Here is an 18212-nt window from a genome sequence, read left to right on the forward strand (position 1 = left end):
GTAACGATTTTTTTCCCCCAGAAGCCACTGAATAATTCTTTTTGGCGCGTTATTGCCTTCCTGTTGGCTGTCTAGTTTTGGAGCAGGTGGGGAGAAGTGGAAGACACACGGAGGCAGGGGTATGGCTGTCCTGCTTCAGGCCTGTGTGTTTTGAGCGTGTGCGGCACCTTTGGGCCAGTCACGGGCATCTGCACCCCACGCCGGAGCAGCAGCCTTGGTGCGTGGGTGTCTCGCGCGCCTGAGCTGGAGTGTAGGAGAGAGTCCCCCCAGCCCCGGAACTGCAAGGGGACAGCCCCTGCAGCAACCTTGTGTCCCAGCCCCTCTCTTCTCCCCATCCCTCAATTTGCTACTCCCTGAAGCCTTTAACCAAACGGGAGTGGGTACAGAAAGCCTTCTCCTGGCATCTTAGGGCAACAGGACAAGGGCTGCCCCGTGTGTCCCGCTCTGGTGCTCTTCTGGCGCTGAGAAGCTGGGTCCAAGCAGAGGTGATCAGACCCTGCCTGTTCTGCCTGGGGCTGAAACCAGGGGAAGGTGGGGGTTCCCTGGGACCTGCCAGGGTGTTGGAGATGCAGGTGAGGAGGGGCCTCCCTGGGGCGGGCCTTGGCCCCAGGGCCCACCCTACCCTGTGCAGTATTTATTGCTAAATTATTGTCCAGGGGGGGCGGCACTGGGCCGGACCCCGGGTATTTATTGCTGTACATAGTGTATGTTTGTGATATATAAGGTTTTCTTTATTTTGTATATGATCAATAAACACCTTTTAAAGAGACTGTCAGGTGCTTCCTTTGCGCGCTGCGCGGGCGGGGCCGGAAGGGCGGGGCGGGCCTCTCGCGCATGCGCCGGAGCGCGGCCTGCCCGGAGGCGGAAGCGGAAGCGCGGGTCTCCCGGGAGCGATGGCAGCCGGGGGTCCCAGCCGCTCGGAGCGCAAGGCGGCGGAGCGGGTCCGGAGGCTGAGGGAGGAGCAGCAGCGGGAGCGCCTCCGCCAGGTACGCCGCCGCCCGCCTCGCGCCGTGCCCCCGGCCCGCGCCGCCCTCACCGCCCGCCCCGCGCCCGCAGGTGTCGCGCATCCTGAGGAAGGCGGCGGCCGAGCGCAGCGCCGAGGAGGGCCGGCTCCTGGCCGAGAGCGAGGACCTGGTGACCGAGCTGCAGGGCCGGAGCAGGCGGCGCGAGGGCCTGAAGCGGCGGCAGGAGGAGGCGAGTCTCGCGGCGCGCCCGGGGCTTGGTCGGTGCGGGGCTCGGGCCGCGGACAGCCGGGGCCGGGCCCTGGCCGGGCGGGGGCGGGGCGGGCGTCACGACCGGCCTCGGCTGTCCCGGCAGGTGTGCGACGACCCGGAGGAGCTGCGGAGGAAGGTCCGGGAGCTGGCCGGCGCCGTGCGGAACGCCAAGTACCTGGTGGTCTACACCGGCGCGGGCATCAGCACGGTAAGGCGGCCGGGCGGGCGCGGGCCGGGCCGGTCCGGGCCGAGGCGCCCCCTTCTGGGTGGCGCGCCCGGCGCCGAGCCGAGTCCGAGTGTCCGGCGGATCGCGGAAAACTCGCCTCCCGAGCCGCCCTGACGCGCTGTCTTCAAGCTGCTGCCCGCTTCTCGGAGTGGCCTCCCTAGCCGGTGTGGGGCTGGACCTCACGGCCCGGCAGAGCCCCCGGGCGCCCCCAGTGCCCCCAGATGCCCTCTTTCTTCCCTGTCCTCTGGTTTCTCTCTTTCGATTTCTGTGTTAGAGAGAGTGGAGGCGCGAGCACGGGGGAGAAGGGGGCACGGTCTCAAGCCCCTGCCGGCCGAGGCCTCAGCGGACACCCGGAGTCTGAGGCTTAACTGAACGCGCCCCCCGGGTGCTCCCCGTGTTCGTTCTTAGAGAAGCGCCAAGTGCGTCGGCTTGGAATTGCAGTGGGGAGATAAACCCTTTTAAATGTCTGCCGTTTTTGTGATAGGAAGGGAAGGAAGGAAGCATAAAGCAGGACAGTGTTTTCGCGCCCTTGCTCGGTTCAAGTCAAGGTGGTGGGCGCCTGGGTGGCTCACTCGGTGAAGCCTGTGCCTTCGGTTCAGGTCATGATCCCAAGGTCCTGGGGTTGGGCTCCCTGCTCAGCGGGAAGCCTGCTTCTCCCTCTGCCGGCCGCCCTCCCCCGCCCACCCGGCTTGTGTTCTCTCTGTCAAATAAATAAATAAAATCTTTAATTAGTAAAAGAAAAAGCCAAAGCCGAGGTGGTTCATCACCAGCCCAAGGTTATGTGGGCAGAGCCAAGTCCAGAACCGTCTCCTGATCCCCCACTGTTCCTGTTTTCTAAACATTGAAAGAAAGTAAGTAGAAAGCAAGGCAGAAATAGAGTACAGCCGCTGAAGGAGAGAAGCGTGTGGGGTTTGGGCACGTTCTGTCGAGAGGCCATCTTGGGCCATGGGATATCGTGAGTGTTGACGCACTTGTCTACTTAACGGGAGGGTGTTGAGTGCGACCCACGTGGAGGCCCCGCAGAGGCGAACACTGAGGATTTCTGTTCTCAGGAGGCCCGTGGGTGATGAGAACACGGCAGGTGAGCAGAGAGCGAAGGTAACGCGGCGGGGCTGGGCTGCTGGGTGGAGATGCAGACACTCACGCCCCCAGCCCCAGAGCTGGGAAACCCATCCCCTTGCCTTTGTGTGTGAGGCAGCATGGAGGCCAGGCCTTGAAAGCTGAGCAAGGTTTCACAGGCAAGGTGAGAGGAACACCCTCCAAACAGGGTTGAGCTCAGAGGCCCAGCAGTGAGGTCGTATAAGGGGCACTGACCACCCTGACTTGCAGACCGTGGAGCCCTGGTCCTGGGGCCTCCTTCCTGCAGTCATGTGTGTGCTCCTGTCATCTGCGGGAGTGCTGCTCTGTCGCTTGCTCTGAGTGTCGCCGTCCGACATCTCTCTTCAACGTGGTTCAGAACTGCACTGTTCACGTGGTGGGCATTTTTCCAAGCTTAAGCTACAGGGAGGAGACAGGGTTCCCCAGGAGGCAGGTCACTCACAGCCTGGGGAACACAAGACTGCTTGATCCCAGCACGCCTTCGGTTTTCGCTCATGGTGACTTTGTTTCGCTGGGTTGAGAACTAGAGAAGTTCAGTGGTCTTTATCTCATCTGGAGAGACGGCCATCGTTGTGACGGTAGGGCAGGAGGCACTGTCAGGATGGGAGAATCAGCACGCTTGAGTGCTCCTACCTAGAGTTTCGGCATCTGCTAAGCCTTCCCTGAGCACTGGGTAGGCCCTGGGGACCCACAGATGAGCCTGACCAGTCCTCTCTCTCTGGCTTTGGAGGACAGGTGTGGTTGCAGAGCCCAGGTTGTAGTCCATGCTGGAGAGGTTCCCAGAGGCGGCAGGACTCCTTGGGACCTGGAGGGATGAGCTAGACCATGTGGGAGGAGGGGTCCAGGCAGAGGGAAGGAGCCACTCCGTCTGGGTTTAGGCAGGTAGCACTAAGAAGTGCTGAGCCGTTGGAAGGAATAGAGGCCAGTGCGTGGAGAAGCCTGGAACACATCTGGAGAAACATTTGCTTTTCATGCTTGTGAATTTTGCCAGTTCCTACAGTGATGCATTGTCACCGGGTTTATTTTCTTTCTGAACGTGCAGGCAGCCTCTATCCCAGATTACCGGGGCCCTAATGGAGTGTGGACTCTGCTTCAGAAAGGGAGAAGTGTTAGGTAAGTAGCCCCGGGCAGCCTTGCCGTCCAGTCGAGCGGAGGCAGCATGGGCCTGACCTCGCAGCTCCCCACACCTGTGCTTTCCTTTGCCCGGCAGTGCTGCCGACCTGAGTGAGGCTGAGCCGACCCTCACCCACATGAGCATCGCCCGCTTACATGAGCAAAAGCTGGTAAGAACCTGGTGTGGCTGGCGGTCCACTTGCTGGGTCCCTAGCGCAGAACCTGGACGGCCAACTTTGTGCCCAAGTGGCAACTGTACTGTGCCTCTGTCAGCCACTGGACCTGGGGGATGAGTGCCCACCGAGTGTTTGACTCCCGGCTTGAGTCGTGGATAGGGTCTGCCTCAGGCCCAGAGCTGCTGGGGGTTCTTTCCACGCTGCGTTTCTATCACGTTGTCCCCACAGACCTCAGAAGCCACCTAGATAAAGGGGAAGCTTGTGGGAGACCTCTGAAGACCCCCCCGCGCTGGCCACGTTCAGCCACGTGGGCAGGGGTCTCTTCTCCTGGTCCTCCAGAGACTCGAAACATACCGAGCCAAGAGAGCGTCAGTCGGGCCCTTCCCAGCTGAGAGGAGAAACCTGCGCTCTCGGCTCGCCAAGAGCTTCCCGGCTGTTGAGGGCAGCGGGGGGCCCTTCCCCCCGAGGGCCCTCCAGGTCGTGCTGGGACCGACCTGCCCCCCTGGTTTTGCCTCCGAGGCTTCATGTGGGGTTGGAGTCGCCCCCAGTTTGGGGGCTCGGGGCAGGGTTAAGGATGGTGTCCCTGATGAACACAGCCCCTCCCACGGCCCCCTGCTGACTCACGCTGGCCTCCCCTCCAGGTGCAGCACGTGGTGTCTCAGAACTGTGACGGGCTCCACCTGCGGAGTGGGCTGCCCCGCACGGCCATCTCGGAGCTCCACGGGAACATGTACATCGAAGTGAGCGGTCCCGCCGGGGTCCGGGGGCCTGCGCGGGCCGGCGGCTCCTGCTCATGGCGGCCTCTCCTCCTCAGGTGTGCACAGCCTGCACCCCCAACAGAGAGTACGTGAGAGTGTTCGATGTGACCGAGCGCACCGCCCTGCACCGCCACCAGACGGGCCGGGCCTGCCACAAGTGCGGGGCCCAGCTCCGGGACACCATCGTGCACTTCGGGGAGAGGGGGACCCTGGGGCAGCCTCTGAACTGGGAGGCAGCCACTCAGGCAGCCAGCAAAGCAGATACAATCCTGTGTTTAGGCTCCAGCTTAAAGGTACGTGAATGGCACCGTGGTGGGGGTGGGGGCGGGGAGCCTGCTGGCCCCCCCAGTTGGCCGTTTGGTGTCCTAGAGCTTCGCTCCCTATTGTGCATGTGGCCTTTCTGCCGGTCTGTCCGTTCCTGAAGGTCTTGAAGAAGTATCCTCGTCTCTGGTGCATGACCAAGCCCCCCAGCCGGCGGCCCAAGCTCTACATCGTGAACTTGCAGGTGAGCCGCGCACGGAGAGGCCCCTCCTGAGACCTGGACCTTAGGAGAGGAGAACCAGAGAGTTCTTGGGACGTTCGTGTCCCGAACTCATGGGCCAGAGAGGTCTGGCTGAGAAAGGGCCATCGGGAGGCCGTGGGGTGTCCTCACGTACCTTCCCCTGTCCCCAGTGGACCCCAAAGGATGACTGGGCTGCCCTGAAGCTTCACGGAAAGTGTGATGACGTCATGCAGCTCCTCATGGATGAGCTGGGCCTGGAGATCCCCCCCTATAGCAGGTGAGGGGGGCACGGGCGCACCCCCCTTTCCTGCCCCTGTGTGGATGGGCTGTGTCTGTCTGTTCTTGTGAACCAAGCACAGGGAATGCTCTGAGTCGGACATGGTGTCTGAGGTGTGACTGCGGCCTGGCGGCCTCTGCAGGGAGCGGCTGAGGCATCAGCCGAGCGTGACTCCCTGCCGGGAGAGGGAATGTGCCAGCGCGCGCCCGGAGGCCCCTCTGCCGCAGACCGCCTGCACGGGAAGGTGCCTTGAAGGGACGTGGTCTCGGCGACTCCAGTCAGACAGTCTTGGTGCACTCGGTTTGGGGAGCTGGTGTACTGTGGGGAAGCTTAAACTGTACCTTAATACAGAATTTGTGATAATTTAGACGTGGTGTATGTATTGAGTAAAAAGTTTACACTTTCTTTCTCTGTGAATTTTCAGGGTCTTATAGGGGAAATCAATAACTTCTTTTAATCAAAGGGTTCAAGAATTAAGGATCCCTTCACCTTCTGGGCCTGGCAATTCTTGTATGTTATGTTTGTGGTGTTCTGTAATGTGGGCCTATTGTGTACTGTACTCTTTTTTTTTTTTACATTAACTTAGCTCATTTTCTTTATCAGTGCTTATCTGTATCTTAAGTTTATAATATGTGGTTCTACATCTCAGTCAGACACATGATCTCTCCATGGTTAGTCCATAGGCCACACCTCCCTAGTCAGTGGGCCTTTTCCCCCCACATCCTGCAGTCTGGGAAGAGGGAGAGGGTCTGGTCCACCCACCCCGGCCATTCGAGTGAAAAGTGGGACCCAGAGCTGCTAGTGATTCATCCCTCTTGGGGCTGCTCCTGCCTCACCCCAGTGTGCTCAGCCTGCTGGGTCGCCGGCAAGGACACTGAGTTCCGCAGAGGCTGAGCTAGTGTGAGTGCTGACCTCTGAGTTACTGGGGAGCTTAGGCCGTTCTGTAGCTCCAGAACAGTGGAGCTGCCACCAAGCAAAGCCTGGCCACAGTTAGGACGGGAAGGGAAGCAGGGCGACCTCCTCAGTCAGCTTTCCCGCCCTGGGGCAGGTTGTGACTGAGGCTCCCAGGCTCACCTGACCTAGCTTTCCCTTTTCGGTAGGTGGCAGGACCCCATCTTCTCCCTGGCAACTCCCCTGCGTGCGGGTGAGGAAGGTAGCCACACTCGGAAGTCGCTGTGCAGAAGCCGAGAGGAGCCTCCGCCTGGAGACCGGGGTGCACCGCTCAGCTCAGCCCCGGTCCTAGGCGGCTGGTTTGGCAGGGGCTGCACTAAACGCACAAAAAGGAAGAAAGTGACGTAACCCGGTGCTGGACAAGAACAAATGGCACTTTGCAGATGTCAGAACTCGTATTCAGGGGCGAGGCCGGGACTGCCCCCCAAGTCCCACGCGCCGCCTCCCTTGCACTGCTGCGGCCGCCTCGGGCGTGGGCCGTCAGAGGACTCCTCGCCGTCTGGCCGCGTCCCAGAGAGGGGGCGGCCACGCCTCTCTGCGGGATCGGAACTCGGGTTGTTTCACAGCCGGCCGGTCAGGAGGAAGCACGCGACTGCCTTACCTCGTGCACCGGGCTCGTCTCAGGGGCCTCAACCCTATTTCTACTGCTTCTTACTAAAACGTGGTAACTTTATAGCAACCTTTTTCCGAACGGGGTTTTCGGCAGAGGACTGGTTCTGAGCCTGGACTCGGCGCGCCTTTTTATTGTTATTAAACATCTCTGCACTGTCGCCCGCGTGTCCTCGAATGGCTGCCGGGTGGGCGCGGGAGCGGGCGCTCAGCTTAGGTTCCCGGGGGCGGGGCGGGGCGGGGCAGGCTGGGCGGGCTAGGCTGGGGGAGGCGGGGAGAGCCGGTGGAGCCCCACGTGGCCCTGCCCCGCCCCCTCGGCTAGGTGCGTGCGCGCTATTGGCCCCGCGCGCCGGAGGGCGGGGTCTCCGGGGCACCCGATAGGCCGCCAGGCGGGGGTGGGCCTCGGCTACGGCGGTTCACGCCATTGGCGGCGCACGCGGGGCGGGGATCCAGGGGTGGGGCGGGGCTCGCCATTGGCCGCGCGCGGCGGGTGAGGTCCGCGTGACGGCGCGTGCGCCCGGCGGGGCGGGGCGTGCTCCGGGCGGGAGGGCGGGAGGGCGGCAGCCGCTGGGAGTCGCGGAGCGGGTCGGGCCGCGCCGCCGCTGCGGGGCCATGATCCGGAACGGGCATGGCGCGGCGGGCGGTGCAGAGCCGCCGGGTCCGGAGGGCAGGCGCGCCGTGCGAGTGTGGTGCGACGGCTGGTGAGCGCGGCGGCGGCGGCGGCGGTGGCGGGCGGGCCGGGGGCGGGGACAGCCGGGCCCGGGGCCGCGGGGGCCGCTGCGCCGCCGCCCGGAGACACGTCCGCGGGCCGATCTGCGCCCGGGGCCCGGGGGACGACCGTGCGGCGCGAGCGGCCGGCGGCGGCGGCCCGGACCTGCGGCTCCCGGCCCCGGTGCCCTCCTGGGGACGCGGGCGCCCGTGCTCCGGGGTCTGCCGCTGAGCGGCCCGCCGGGGTGTCCGGTGGTGGCGTGAGTCGCGCGTGTCCCGTCCCGACCGGGGAGCCGTGCGCCCGGAGCGTCTTGCCCGCGGTGTCCGTGTCCGGCTCCCCAGCCCGCCTGCCGCAGGGCCGAGGGAGTCTCCTGGGTGTCATGGCGAGCGGCAGGGCGGGAATTGCCTGTGTCCGCGACCCCCCAGCCAAGCCCCCGGGCTCCTGGGTCCTGCCCAGCAGGGCCACAGTGCCCACCCGTCCTGTTCTCTAGCCGGCCGAGACCTGGAGTTGTTTGCAGATAAGTTGGGGGCTGTCAGCAGGTGAGAGGAAAACTGACCTCTACGGAGCGCTGGCCCCGGGCGCTTCCGGATACCTTCTCGGTGGCAATCAGAGAAAGCACAGCCCCCACCGGGCTAGCTCCCGGCTTGGGAAGAGAGCAGGGCTGTTGGGGGTGCGGGGGCTGCCACACCTTTGCAGCGGTGCCTGAGTGCCCTTCGGGGAGGGAGCATGTTTTCGTGTGGGTGGACTCTGACCTTGGCCCTGGTCTGGCCAGGCCCCTGCCCCAGCAGGCCACGGTGGCTAGGACACACCCTGGGCCCAGCACCACCCTGCAGTCCGATCTGTGAACCCCTGGCCCAGCCCGTCCAGTGAGCTCAAGGGCCAGCCAGGCTGCTGCATTTGCACTTAGCCACTCCTCTCACCCCAAGGCCTGAGCCCTGTGACCCCACAGTCTTGTGTGCGGGAACCTGGTGTGCTGCAGTGAGAGCTAACAGGTGTCAGGGAGTGGAACAGCTTTGCACACCAGGGGGCATGGGTCACCTGGAGAAGCAGGGACAGCGTCAGGAAATGGACTTGGTGTGGGGCCAACTTGGGCACCACACACAGGGGAGCAAGTCGGCCTCTAGCTAGGAAGTCACTCCTTAATCAGGCCCAGATTTGAGGATAAGAGCTCTAGAACCAGCCACCAGGGAGGGGGTTGTTGGTCCCAGAGAGGAGAGCCTCGCTGAGCTTCTGGAGGCCATGGGGGAGCGAGCAGGATTTCCAAAGCTGGCAGTTGCCTTTGCTCATCTGTCAGATTCTGTTCCGTATTGGTCCCAAAGACTGGCCTCCTGCTTCAGAGCCCACCCGTAAATTAATGTCAGTTCACGGAGTAAAGGGGCTGCCCCCCAACACACTTGTTTGCATTCGGTGAGAGGAGCGGCTGAGGGCAGAGACCAGAGCTCTGTGGCATGCGTGGCGAGCCGAGCTGTTGTGCGCGCTCACTGGCCCTGGGGGGCAGCAGGCCTTGTTCCTGGGCACAGCCCAGCCCCTGTCATGCTTGTTAAATCTGGCCCAGGGACCAGTGGTGTGGGGAGCTGAGGGCCCAAATCCCCTCTGAATGCCCAGGCTTGGCCAGACCCTGAGGAGCTGTTCCCAGTGGCAGCTTTTCAAAGGCCTTCTTAAGGAAGGCCCAGGGGAGGGGTGCCTGGGTGGCTCAGTGGTTAAAACCTCTGCCAGGTCCAGATCTCAGGGTCCTGGGATCCAGTCCCGCATCGGGCTCTCTGCTCAGCAGGGAGCTTGCCTCCTCCTCCTGTCTCTCTCTGCCTACCTCTCTGCCTACTTGTGATGTGTCTGTCAAATAAATAAAAAAAAAAATTTAAAAAATTAAAAAAGTAAAAAAAAAAGGAAGGCCCAGGGGAGCAAGGCTGCACCCCCACGCCCCCTCCCAGCTGCTCAGTGCCACCCTCCGCACAGGGATTCACCATCCTGTCCTTTCCACAGCTATGACATGGTGCATTATGGCCACTCTAACCAGCTGCGCCAGGCGAGGGCCATGGGCGACTACCTCATCGTGGGTGTACACACCGATGGTGAGCTGGGCTGCTGCCTCCCACTGACCTCCCAGGGCCCTGCAGGTGGCAAGGCCAGGTCCATGGCCATCCTTCTGAAGAGCACGGCCCAGCAGCTTCACACCACCTGCAGGCCCAGGCTGAGCCCCCCACGGCTTCCCATCCTGCGGCTCAAGTTGAACAGTGCATCCAAGGGATGACATTTCTGGCCGTGCTGCCCCCTTCACCCTCCCACCCCAGCCTGGTGCCTGGGACCCTTGGGAATGGAGCGCCTGGCTGTCACAGGACTTTGCCTGGAACTCTGGTTGGGTGAGGGAGCACATAGTTAGCCAGTGACCACATCCTGAGCCCCCGTACTGGCCCAGAGAGATAGGGCGGCGTCCACATGGGTGTGTTTCTGCCCTCACGACAGGCAGAGGGCCCAAGGCCCAAGGAGACAGACAGCTGCCCGCCACGAGCTCAGCTATGGTTCCAAGCCCTGCTTGGTGGTGGGAGGGGGCCCCGAGGCCAGCGAGCCTGTGGGCCAGCCCTGCAGAGCTCACCTGTCTTGTCCTTGCTCTGTGTCTGGCTCTAGAGGAGATCTCCAAGCACAAGGGGCCCCCAGTCTTCACTCAAGAGGAGAGGTACAAGATGGTGCAGGCCATCAAGTGGGTAGACGAGGTGGTGCCTGCAGCTCCCTACGTGACCACGCTGGAGACACTGGACAAGCACAACTGTGACTTCTGTGTGCATGGCAGTGAGTGGGGGGCTGGGGCCCAGAGTGCTGGGGCCTCTGGCGGGGCTGGAGGGTGGCCGGGCTGCTGGGGCCTGAGCCTTTCGGGGATCTGAGAAGGCGTCAGGTCCTTTCCCAGAAAGAGTCCCTGCATGCCAGGGCCCGCCTAGAATGAGGGTTGGGGGCCCCACAGGCCCCCGCAGTCTGGGCTGAGAGTCCTCATTCACCCGTGTGTGGTGCTCCCTAGATGACATCACGCTGACCGTAGATGGCCGTGACACCTACGAGGAAGTGAAGCAGGCCGGGAGGTACAGGTGAGCCCCAGAGAGGGCCCCCCCTTGTCGAGGAGTAGGGCTCACAGCTCCCCCCTAACTCTTTCTGCCCATGAGGAAAATGGGCTGCAGCCTCTTCCAGGCCAGGGAAGCAGGGTAGGCCGGCTGCCCAGTGGGTCTTCAAGTGTCACAGACCTGCGCCAGCCCAGGTGGTGGTCATGGGCCGTGGGCAGCTGGCCGCTGGGAAGAGAGTGGGGTGTGGCCATTACCAGACTCAGACAGCCATGGGGGACAGTCGTGGGGGCCGGGGACTGGAGCTGCCATGGGCCCCGGTCTGGCCTGCCCCCCCACCCCCCGCCGCCAGGCACCGCACACTCCCGGCTGAGCAGCACTTCTCGTCTATTCTGTCATGCCCTTCCGTGTATAAAAGTGCCGTGGCCTGCCCCACACTCCTGGTCCTGGTTTTCTATTGTGGCCGAGAGTGGCAAGGAGCTGCCTGGCCTGCACTGCCCAGCTGGGGGCCGGCGGGGCCGCGTTCAGGCGGGGGGAGCCGTTGTGGGGCCTTTGGAGTATGTCCAGGATGCGAGTGCTGACCCCACTCTGTCCCCAGAGAGTGCAGGCGCACCCAGGGCGTGTCCACCACGGACCTTGTCGGCCGCATGTTGCTGGTGACCAAGGCCCATCACAGCGGTCACGTGAGTCTGGGAGGGACAGGGGCGGGCTCCCAGGGCTCAGGACACTGCTGGGAGGGAGGAAGCACCTGGTCTGTCTGTCTTTGTCCCTTTGTGAGCTCTGGGGGTTGGCCACGTCTGGGGGACAGCAAGGCTCCTCAGCGTCCCATGTCCTTCCTCTCAGGAGATCTCCTCGGAGTACCGGGAGTATGCAGACAGCTTCGGCAAGGTGAGTGTCGCCCCGGCTCGCCCGGCCACTCCCTAATGCCCCCGTACCCGACCCCCACCTTCCTGGCGCCGCCTGGGTACTGCCCACCAGGCTCAGCAAGCGAGCCAGTCCCGCGGCCACAGAGGAACCAGGACCGCCTTCAAGCAGGTGGCCTCTAACCAGGCAGCCTGGTCATCTCTCCCTTGTAGCCCCGTTACCCAACACCCGCCAGGCCGACACTTCCCTCGGAAGGGCCCTCCCAGGTGACCAGAAGGTGGCTCAGGGTGCTGGGTCCCCCACCAGGGCCGTGGCCACTGCTGGGCCCACTATCAGGCCCCAGTGCTGTCTGCTGCAGTGCCCACGGCGGCCACAGGGCGGAGCCACCCATCCCGCCGGTTGCGTAGGGCGGGCGCTGCTGGCTCCCCACCTTGTCCCTGCCTGAGGCACGTGCTGGTAAGAGCACCCACGTGACCGAGCAAGTGCTGCAGCTGGGGCTTGGGGTTCTGCGCCAGCGCCCCCATACCTGCTCCCAGACAGGCAGGCGCAGGCAGCCTGGGCCCAGAAAAGGAGCTGGGGGTGGGGGCAGGTGAAGGACAGGCCGCTCCCGGGGCAGCACTCGCTGACCAGAGCCTTCTCGGCGTCTAGTGCCCTGGGGGGCGGAACCCCCGGACAGGGTTGTCGCAGTTCCTGCAGACGTCTCAGAAGATCATCCAGTTTGCTTCGGGGAAGGAGCCCCAGCCAGGGGAGACCGTCATCTATGTGGCCGGTGCCTTCGACCTGTTCCGTATCCTCTGGGACCAAGGGGGAGGGTGGTCCCCGCTGTGGCCCTCTGGGCCCCTCTGGGTCATGGGACCTGAGAGGCCTCCCTGACGCCTCGCAGCTCCCAGAGTGGGTGGAGCTCAGGGGAACCCGCCGGAGCCCCGGTCGTGCAGGGCGCCTCTCCTCCTGTTACTCAGTTCTTAACCTGGGCACAGACATCGGCCACGTGGACTTCCTGGAGAAGGTGCACGGCCTGGCCAGAAGGCCGTATGTCATCGCCGGCTTGCACTTTGACCAGGTCTCGCTCCCTGGCCAGCTGATAGGGTGTGGGCGCCCTGGGGGGGGCTCCTGGGGCTGAGGTTGGGCACAGGTGGCTCACAGGAGTGAGGCCTGGGGAGCTGATGGAGGTGGGGGAGGCAGGGGCCTCTTTCTGGGGTCTGGGGCTTCCCCGCACTGCTGGGCCCCGTCTGCCAGAGGCTGCCTGCTCACTGGAGCTCACTGTGGCCCTAGGAGGTCAACCACTACAAGGGGAAGAACTACCCCATCATGAACCTTCACGAGCGGACCCTGAGCGTGCTGGCCTGCCGGGTATGGACCACTGCGGGGGCGCCGGGTGGGGTCCCCTGCCCAGGCTGCGGGGGAGGAGGGGGTGGGTATCCAGGAGCCTTGGGCTTCTGGCCAGCCAGCCCCGCCAGGCTGCTCCCTACCCCCAGCCTTGCTTCCTTAGCAGTGAGCACTTTCTCCCATCAACCTGGGGCCTAGTGGGGTCTTAGCTGACCATCTGTGCTCCTTGTCCCCCTAGTACGTGTCAGAAGTGGTGATCGGGGCCCCCTATGCAGTCACAGCAGAGCTCCTGGACCACTTCAAGGTGAGGCTCCTGGTGGACCAGGTCCCAGGGAGGGCCCTCTGAGTGCAAGGCACCAGGCTCCCTGACCCCTGCTCCCTCCCCAGGTGGACCTGGTATGTCACGGGAAGACAGAAATCGTGCCGGACAAGGATGGCTCAGATCCTTACCAGGTGGGTCGTGCTGGGCCCTTGCTGGGCACAAGGCGGCCGTGTGTGCTGTTCCCGGGGAACCTGCCCTCCGCCTCCCCCCCGCCTCCCCCAGCCTCACAGTGCCTGTGTGGAAGCTACCCCGGGGGCGGCTTAACTGCCAGTCCAAGAGGAGGAGGAGGATGCTTGCTACGCAGGGGGAGGAACCATGCTAGTGTTCTGGTCTTTCGGGGCTGAGGACCCTCAGGCCCAGGCGGCTCCAGAGGAGGCCGTCATTACCTCCCTACCCTCTGGCCTCCAGGAGCCCAAGAGAAGGGGCATCTTTTGCCAGGTCGACAGCGGGAACGACCTGACCACGGACCTCATTGTTCAGCGCATCATCAAGAACAGGTGAGGGAGGGCTGCTGGGCTGGGCCCGGCGGGGCTGCGGAAGCCCCAGGCCTAGGTGCGCAGCTCACCCCAGCCCGGCCCCCAGGCTAGAGTACGAGGCCCGGAACCAGAAGAAAGAGGCCAAGGAGCTGGCTTTCCTGGAGGCCAGGAGGCGGCAGGAGGCGCAGCGTGAGAGAGAGAGCGACTGTGACTTCTGAGCAGTGAGCGGTCACCCCGCGTGCCCTCGGGCCAGCCCCTCCTGCTCTCCTTCCCACGCCTCGCCTCGAGGGTCTGGTGTGTAACAAAGCTGCCGCACCCCCTCTCCACCTGGCCTGCTCTTGGAAGGGCTAGAGCCGAGGGCGCTGCCCCCACCCTACCTGCCCAGAGGCTTTCCCGATGAGTCGCACAGAGAGGGCATCCAGCACAGACGAGTGGCCCAGCGGGCACCTTTTGCCAGCAGGAAACCACCCTGCGAGCTGGTGAAGGCCTGGCTTCTCCCCCCCAAGCCCCTGCAGACCCAGGACATCCCCACCACCTGGCCTTTTCCGCCATCCAGGCCTCATTGGAAGCCAGCTTTGGGGGAGCAGTGACCTGAAGGGGGCACCCCCTTTCCTCCTCAGGACACAGGCTGTGCCGCTTCCCATGTGGGCTCCCTGGTGCCCTGGGGCTGGCTCTTGGGCACTGCGCCCCCTACTTCCCAGGCCAGCCTTCCTGCTCTCCCCACAGACTGCTCTCGGTTTTGTATCTGACCGGCTGGGGTACGACCAAATAAACCTGGCGGGAGCTATTCCGCGTCTGGCTCGTAGCCCTGCTCCCCACCACGCACACACGGTGGGGAGGCCGGGGGTGGGGGAAGCAGGCAGCCCGGCAGCGAGGAACCCCCCCCCCAGTTTAGGACCCCCAGATGCCCCAGGCTGCCTTCCATAGAGCCTGTAACGAAGGAGGGAGGGCAGCCAGAGCCCAGTGGGTTCTTGGCCCCGGAGCCCGTCACGAGGCCAGTGGGAGGCTGGCTCCCCGTGGCATGGCACAGCGCCACGGATCTGGGAAGGAGTTGGCTTCGGCTCCCTGACTGGGTCCCCCCCCCAGGAATCTCGGGGTCTCCTGCACCCAGATCAGGACCACTGGGAGCAGCCCAGCAGTTGTGGGCTGCCAACCCCGCTCACCTCTTTGTTTCGGACGGGGAGGGGGCAAGAGTTTGGCTGGTTTTGTTCAGAGGTGAGGACTGTGATGGTGTCTTTTCAGCCCCTCCCCCCGGAAGGGCATCTGTCTTTCAGCTGCGGAGCCGGGTGAGGCCGGGCACCTGTGGCTTGGCCCCGTGGAAGCGGAGATCGGAGGGCTGGTGTCCTTCTCTCCTTGGCGGGTGGGTCTGTCCTTTTTTCCTCCCGATGTAACGAGTCATGAGTCTAACTCTGAGCCCGTGCAGGAAGTGGAAGGGAAGGGACTGTGAATGCTCAGCCACCCCGGCCCCCCACTGGGCAGCCGCCACCAGTCTCCTTCCTCCCTCCCCAAGCTGGGGTAGTGCGTGAGAGGCACAAGGCCCTCCCTGGGCCCCCAGCTTCAGGGAGGGCAAGACTCAGACTCCTGGAGCCCTGGGCAGCAGGGCCCCGTGAGCAGGGGCACGAGGAGGGAGCCGCTAGTCCTGCACTGACTCGAAGTGGAAGGACACGGGAGCGGCCCCTCTAAGCTGGGGACTGCGGCAGCCAGGGAGCCCATGGGGACACAGGGACACAGTTGGAGGAGGCTCAGGGCCTGGGGCTCTGGGAAGTCAGTGCCCCCTGGAGATGGAATCATTCGGGCCAGTGGGTTTGTGGGTCCTCCCACAGCCTCTAAGTGAGGGCCAATGGGTCCAACTCCCCCTGGCCTCCCCGAGGGGGGTGGGAGGGTGGCGGGCACCCCCAATGCAGGCTCTGAACCTCATTTTGCCTTTCTGCCCTCCAAAACGCAGCCCTACTGGAGGCCCCAGTACGTGCCATGAAAGGAGCTCAAGGTCTGCCTCAGTGGGGCTGGGGCCAGAATGAACCCAGATGCCCGCAAGTAAAGGAGGCAGTCAGGCCTGAGCGTGGGCAGGGGAGGTCCCTGCCGGTGCGCCGTGATCCCTCACGGCTGTGTCTCGGCCCTCATGGCTGTGGGAACTGCCGGCTTGGCCATGGGTCAGAGGGAGGACTGGGTCCAGAGCTCCCCACCTCAGAAGAGGCTGTGCCCGGCTTTGTCCTGGAGCAGCAGGTGTGGCTGCCTCCCCCAGCCCCACCCCTCCCTGGCTTAGTCACTCCTTCAACAGGCCAAGTCACTGCCCTGTGCCCAGTACTTTGAGGTGTTTTGGGGGGACACCAAGAAAGGAGGGACTGCAGGAGTTGCCCCTCTTATAAGGCAGAGCATTGTCCTCAGGAAACCCCAGAACCAAGGCAGGGCGGGCGGCGGGCTGTCCTAGGCCAGAGGCCCCTTCGGGTGTGGTGGTGGGCGGCCGCTGCGCTGAGGGCAGACATGGAGCTGCCTCCTGGAGGACACGGGGGCGTGCGGGGGCTGTGTGGACGACAGCGGGAGGTGAGGGGGCTGCCCCCCCCCCAGGGCAGACAGTGGCGGCGGAGTGGGGTCTGCAGACCGCGGGGCCCGCCCCACCCGCCCCCACTCGGAGTTCAGCTGCGCTTCTCGTTTATTGGGGAGCCGATCGGCGAGCGGGGATGCAGGGAGGCGCTGGGGTGTCTGCGCTGCCGCCTGGCGGGGTCGGGGCCGGGTGGAGGCTCAGGCGCTGCGACAGTCGGCCGCGCGCAGCGACAGGAAGACGTCCGCCTGGCACTGGACGGTGGCGCGGCCGTCGGGGAACCGCGCGCAGCTCCGCAGTTTCGGGGACACGTCCTTGACACACGCGGCCTGGGGGCGGGAGGAGGCTGAGGGGCCACCCCGCGCCCCCCGCGCACCACAGACCCCTCCTGACCTCCCACCCCCCACCCCCCACCCCAAGTCCCGCCGGCCGCACTCACGAGGCTCCGCAGGCGGGGGCGCGGCTCGGCGACGGCGCTCGCCCGGCCCGGGGGTCCCGCGCTCCCGGGGGGCTCGGAGCGGCGCGCATGCGGAGACCTGCGGAAGCCGGACAGCAGCCCCGCCGCACGGCCCACCGAGTAGGAGCCGGGCCCGGCCGCCGGCCTGTACCACGCGAGGCCCGGCGGCGCCAGCAGCAAGCACAGCGCCAGGGCGGCGGCCACCAGCGGCGCGGACCGGGCCATGGGGACGCGGGCGGCGGGCGGGCTGCGCGGCTCGGAGCCTCGGCGGCAGCCGCCTTATATTGGTGGTGCGGGGCGCGGGGGCGGGCCCCCCTCGAGCAGCAAGAAGCCGAGCCTCCCGCGCGGGGGCCACTCCTGTGCGGGATCCCACGCCCCCATCCTCCCCGCTGCCGCCTGCTCCTCCCCCTGCCCCATGGTCCTGCCTGGATGCGGCCTCGGTGCAAGCAGGGGGCAGGGAGGCAGCACTGAGCAGCCCCCAGGACCCTGAGGGCGCCCTAGCCCTAGCAATTACCCCTCCCCCCAGAGGCCCTAGAGGCTGCAGAGAGACATCGGTGCCCAGGGGACACTTGCTCCTACCCTCAAAGGGAACTGATTGCAGGGCCAAGGCTTCTTGAGACGTCAAAGTCTGGGTGGGCCTGGGGGCCACCTTCTGTGTCACACCCACAGGAGAAACTTATAATAGGGCCACTACTGGTGGGGTCCTTTAGGAAGAGGTGGGCAGCGCGGCCAGGCCTGACCTCTGGAAGCGAGACCAAGGGACAGCTGACAGGAACCCGGAGACTTCTTCCACCCAGTTCTGCTGTCGGGGTGGGCGCTCTCACAACACCTGTGTTCAACGGGCGATGAATCAGTCCCTGACTCAAGCCACAGCCGAATGGGAAAACAGAGCTGGCAGGAGGCCAAGGAGAGCGCCTCACTGGCTCACGGGGGAAGACCGGGGAGCACAAGCGGCCGGAGGTGGGGGCAGTGAGGGGAAGCCAGGGGAGTGTTTGCAAAGGCAGGCGGTGTGAGCCTCTGCGACCCGGGGGAGGGAGAGCCCGCTGAGGTGCCGGAGGTGCCGCAGGGCCCCCGAGCTGATTCCGGGGAGGGGACAGCTGGCTGGACATGGACAGGACCTGGGGGGCAACTGCAGGGCCAGCTTGAGGCCAAGCAGGCCCCGCAAGGACCAGGCTGGAAGCAGGAAACGCGGAAGTCCGAATGGCTGGCGGGGGGGCGGGGGGCAGCCCACAGGAGGGTCTGCAACCTTGGGCAAGTGGACAGTGCATCTGTAAATGAGGGCAGCCACCCCCAAGGGCAAGGCCGGAAAGCCTTCGAGGCTGCACTCAGCGTCTGATGCTCCAGGCAGTCATGGGTCACAGCAGAAACCCCCCCACCCCGGGCAGGGGAGGTGGGCTGGGGGCAGGCCAGGGTGAGGTCTGGAAACTCGGGGACAGTGGAGGCCTGCCATGCTGCCTGGACCAGAGGGCGGCAGCCCACTCCTACAGGGCTGTGAGCTCCTCCCAGGGATTCCTTGGATCCTGACACATTGTAGACACAAAGTCTCAAGAA

At 64.7% G+C, this 18212-nt stretch overlaps 3 protein-coding genes across 4 annotated transcripts; 2 read left to right on the plus strand and 1 right to left on the minus strand.

The window, feature by feature from the left end:
• The first annotated feature begins 850 nt into the window (after window positions 1–850).
• On the plus strand, window positions 851–6749 carry SIRT7 (sirtuin 7). 2 transcript variants are annotated; one of them, XR_004384158.1, is made up of 11 exons: window positions 851–986; window positions 1057–1194; window positions 1318–1422; window positions 3581–3651; window positions 3749–3821; window positions 4469–4567; window positions 4642–4878; window positions 5010–5090; window positions 5258–5364; window positions 5789–5874; window positions 6465–6578. XR_004384158.1 is itself a non-coding variant. In XM_032870375.1 (10 exons), the coding sequence occupies exons 1-10, from the start codon at window positions 894–896 to the stop codon at window positions 6661–6663; spliced, it is 1203 nt and encodes a 400-aa protein (XP_032726266.1). In that variant the 5' UTR covers window positions 851–893; the 3' UTR covers window positions 6664–6749. The 2 variants fall into 2 exon arrangements, 1 of the variants encoding a protein (XP_032726266.1); XM_032870375.1 differs by lacking the exon at window positions 5789–5874 and having other exon boundaries at window positions 6465–6749.
• A 732-nt stretch (window positions 6750–7481) lies between these two features.
• On the plus strand, window positions 7482–13941 carry PCYT2 (phosphate cytidylyltransferase 2, ethanolamine). The gene is made up of 13 exons (XM_032870376.1): window positions 7482–7625; window positions 9614–9702; window positions 10256–10417; window positions 10641–10707; window positions 11276–11360; window positions 11521–11565; window positions 12190–12328; window positions 12519–12601; window positions 12814–12891; window positions 13106–13171; window positions 13255–13320; window positions 13598–13686; window positions 13772–13941. The coding sequence occupies exons 1-13, from the start codon at window positions 7537–7539 to the stop codon at window positions 13881–13883; spliced, it is 1170 nt and encodes a 389-aa protein (XP_032726267.1). The 5' UTR covers window positions 7482–7536; the 3' UTR covers window positions 13884–13941.
• Window positions 13942–16316: 2375 nt separating this feature from the next.
• NPB (neuropeptide B) lies at window positions 16317–16890 on the minus strand. The gene is made up of 2 exons (XM_032871043.1): window positions 16644–16890; window positions 16317–16533 (listed from the first exon to the last, which is right to left on the minus strand). The coding sequence occupies exons 1-2, from the start codon at window positions 16884–16886 to the stop codon at window positions 16405–16407; spliced, it is 372 nt and encodes a 123-aa protein (XP_032726934.1). The 5' UTR covers window positions 16887–16890; the 3' UTR covers window positions 16317–16404.
• Window positions 16891–18212: the final 1322 nt, after the last annotated feature.

This window comes from Lontra canadensis, unplaced genomic scaffold (genome assembly GCF_010015895.1).
Source record: "Lontra canadensis isolate GAN:19392208 unplaced genomic scaffold, GSC_riverotter_1.0 scaffold41, whole genome shotgun sequence".
In the NCBI taxonomy this organism is placed as follows: Eukaryota; Metazoa; Chordata; class Mammalia; order Carnivora; family Mustelidae; genus Lontra; species Lontra canadensis.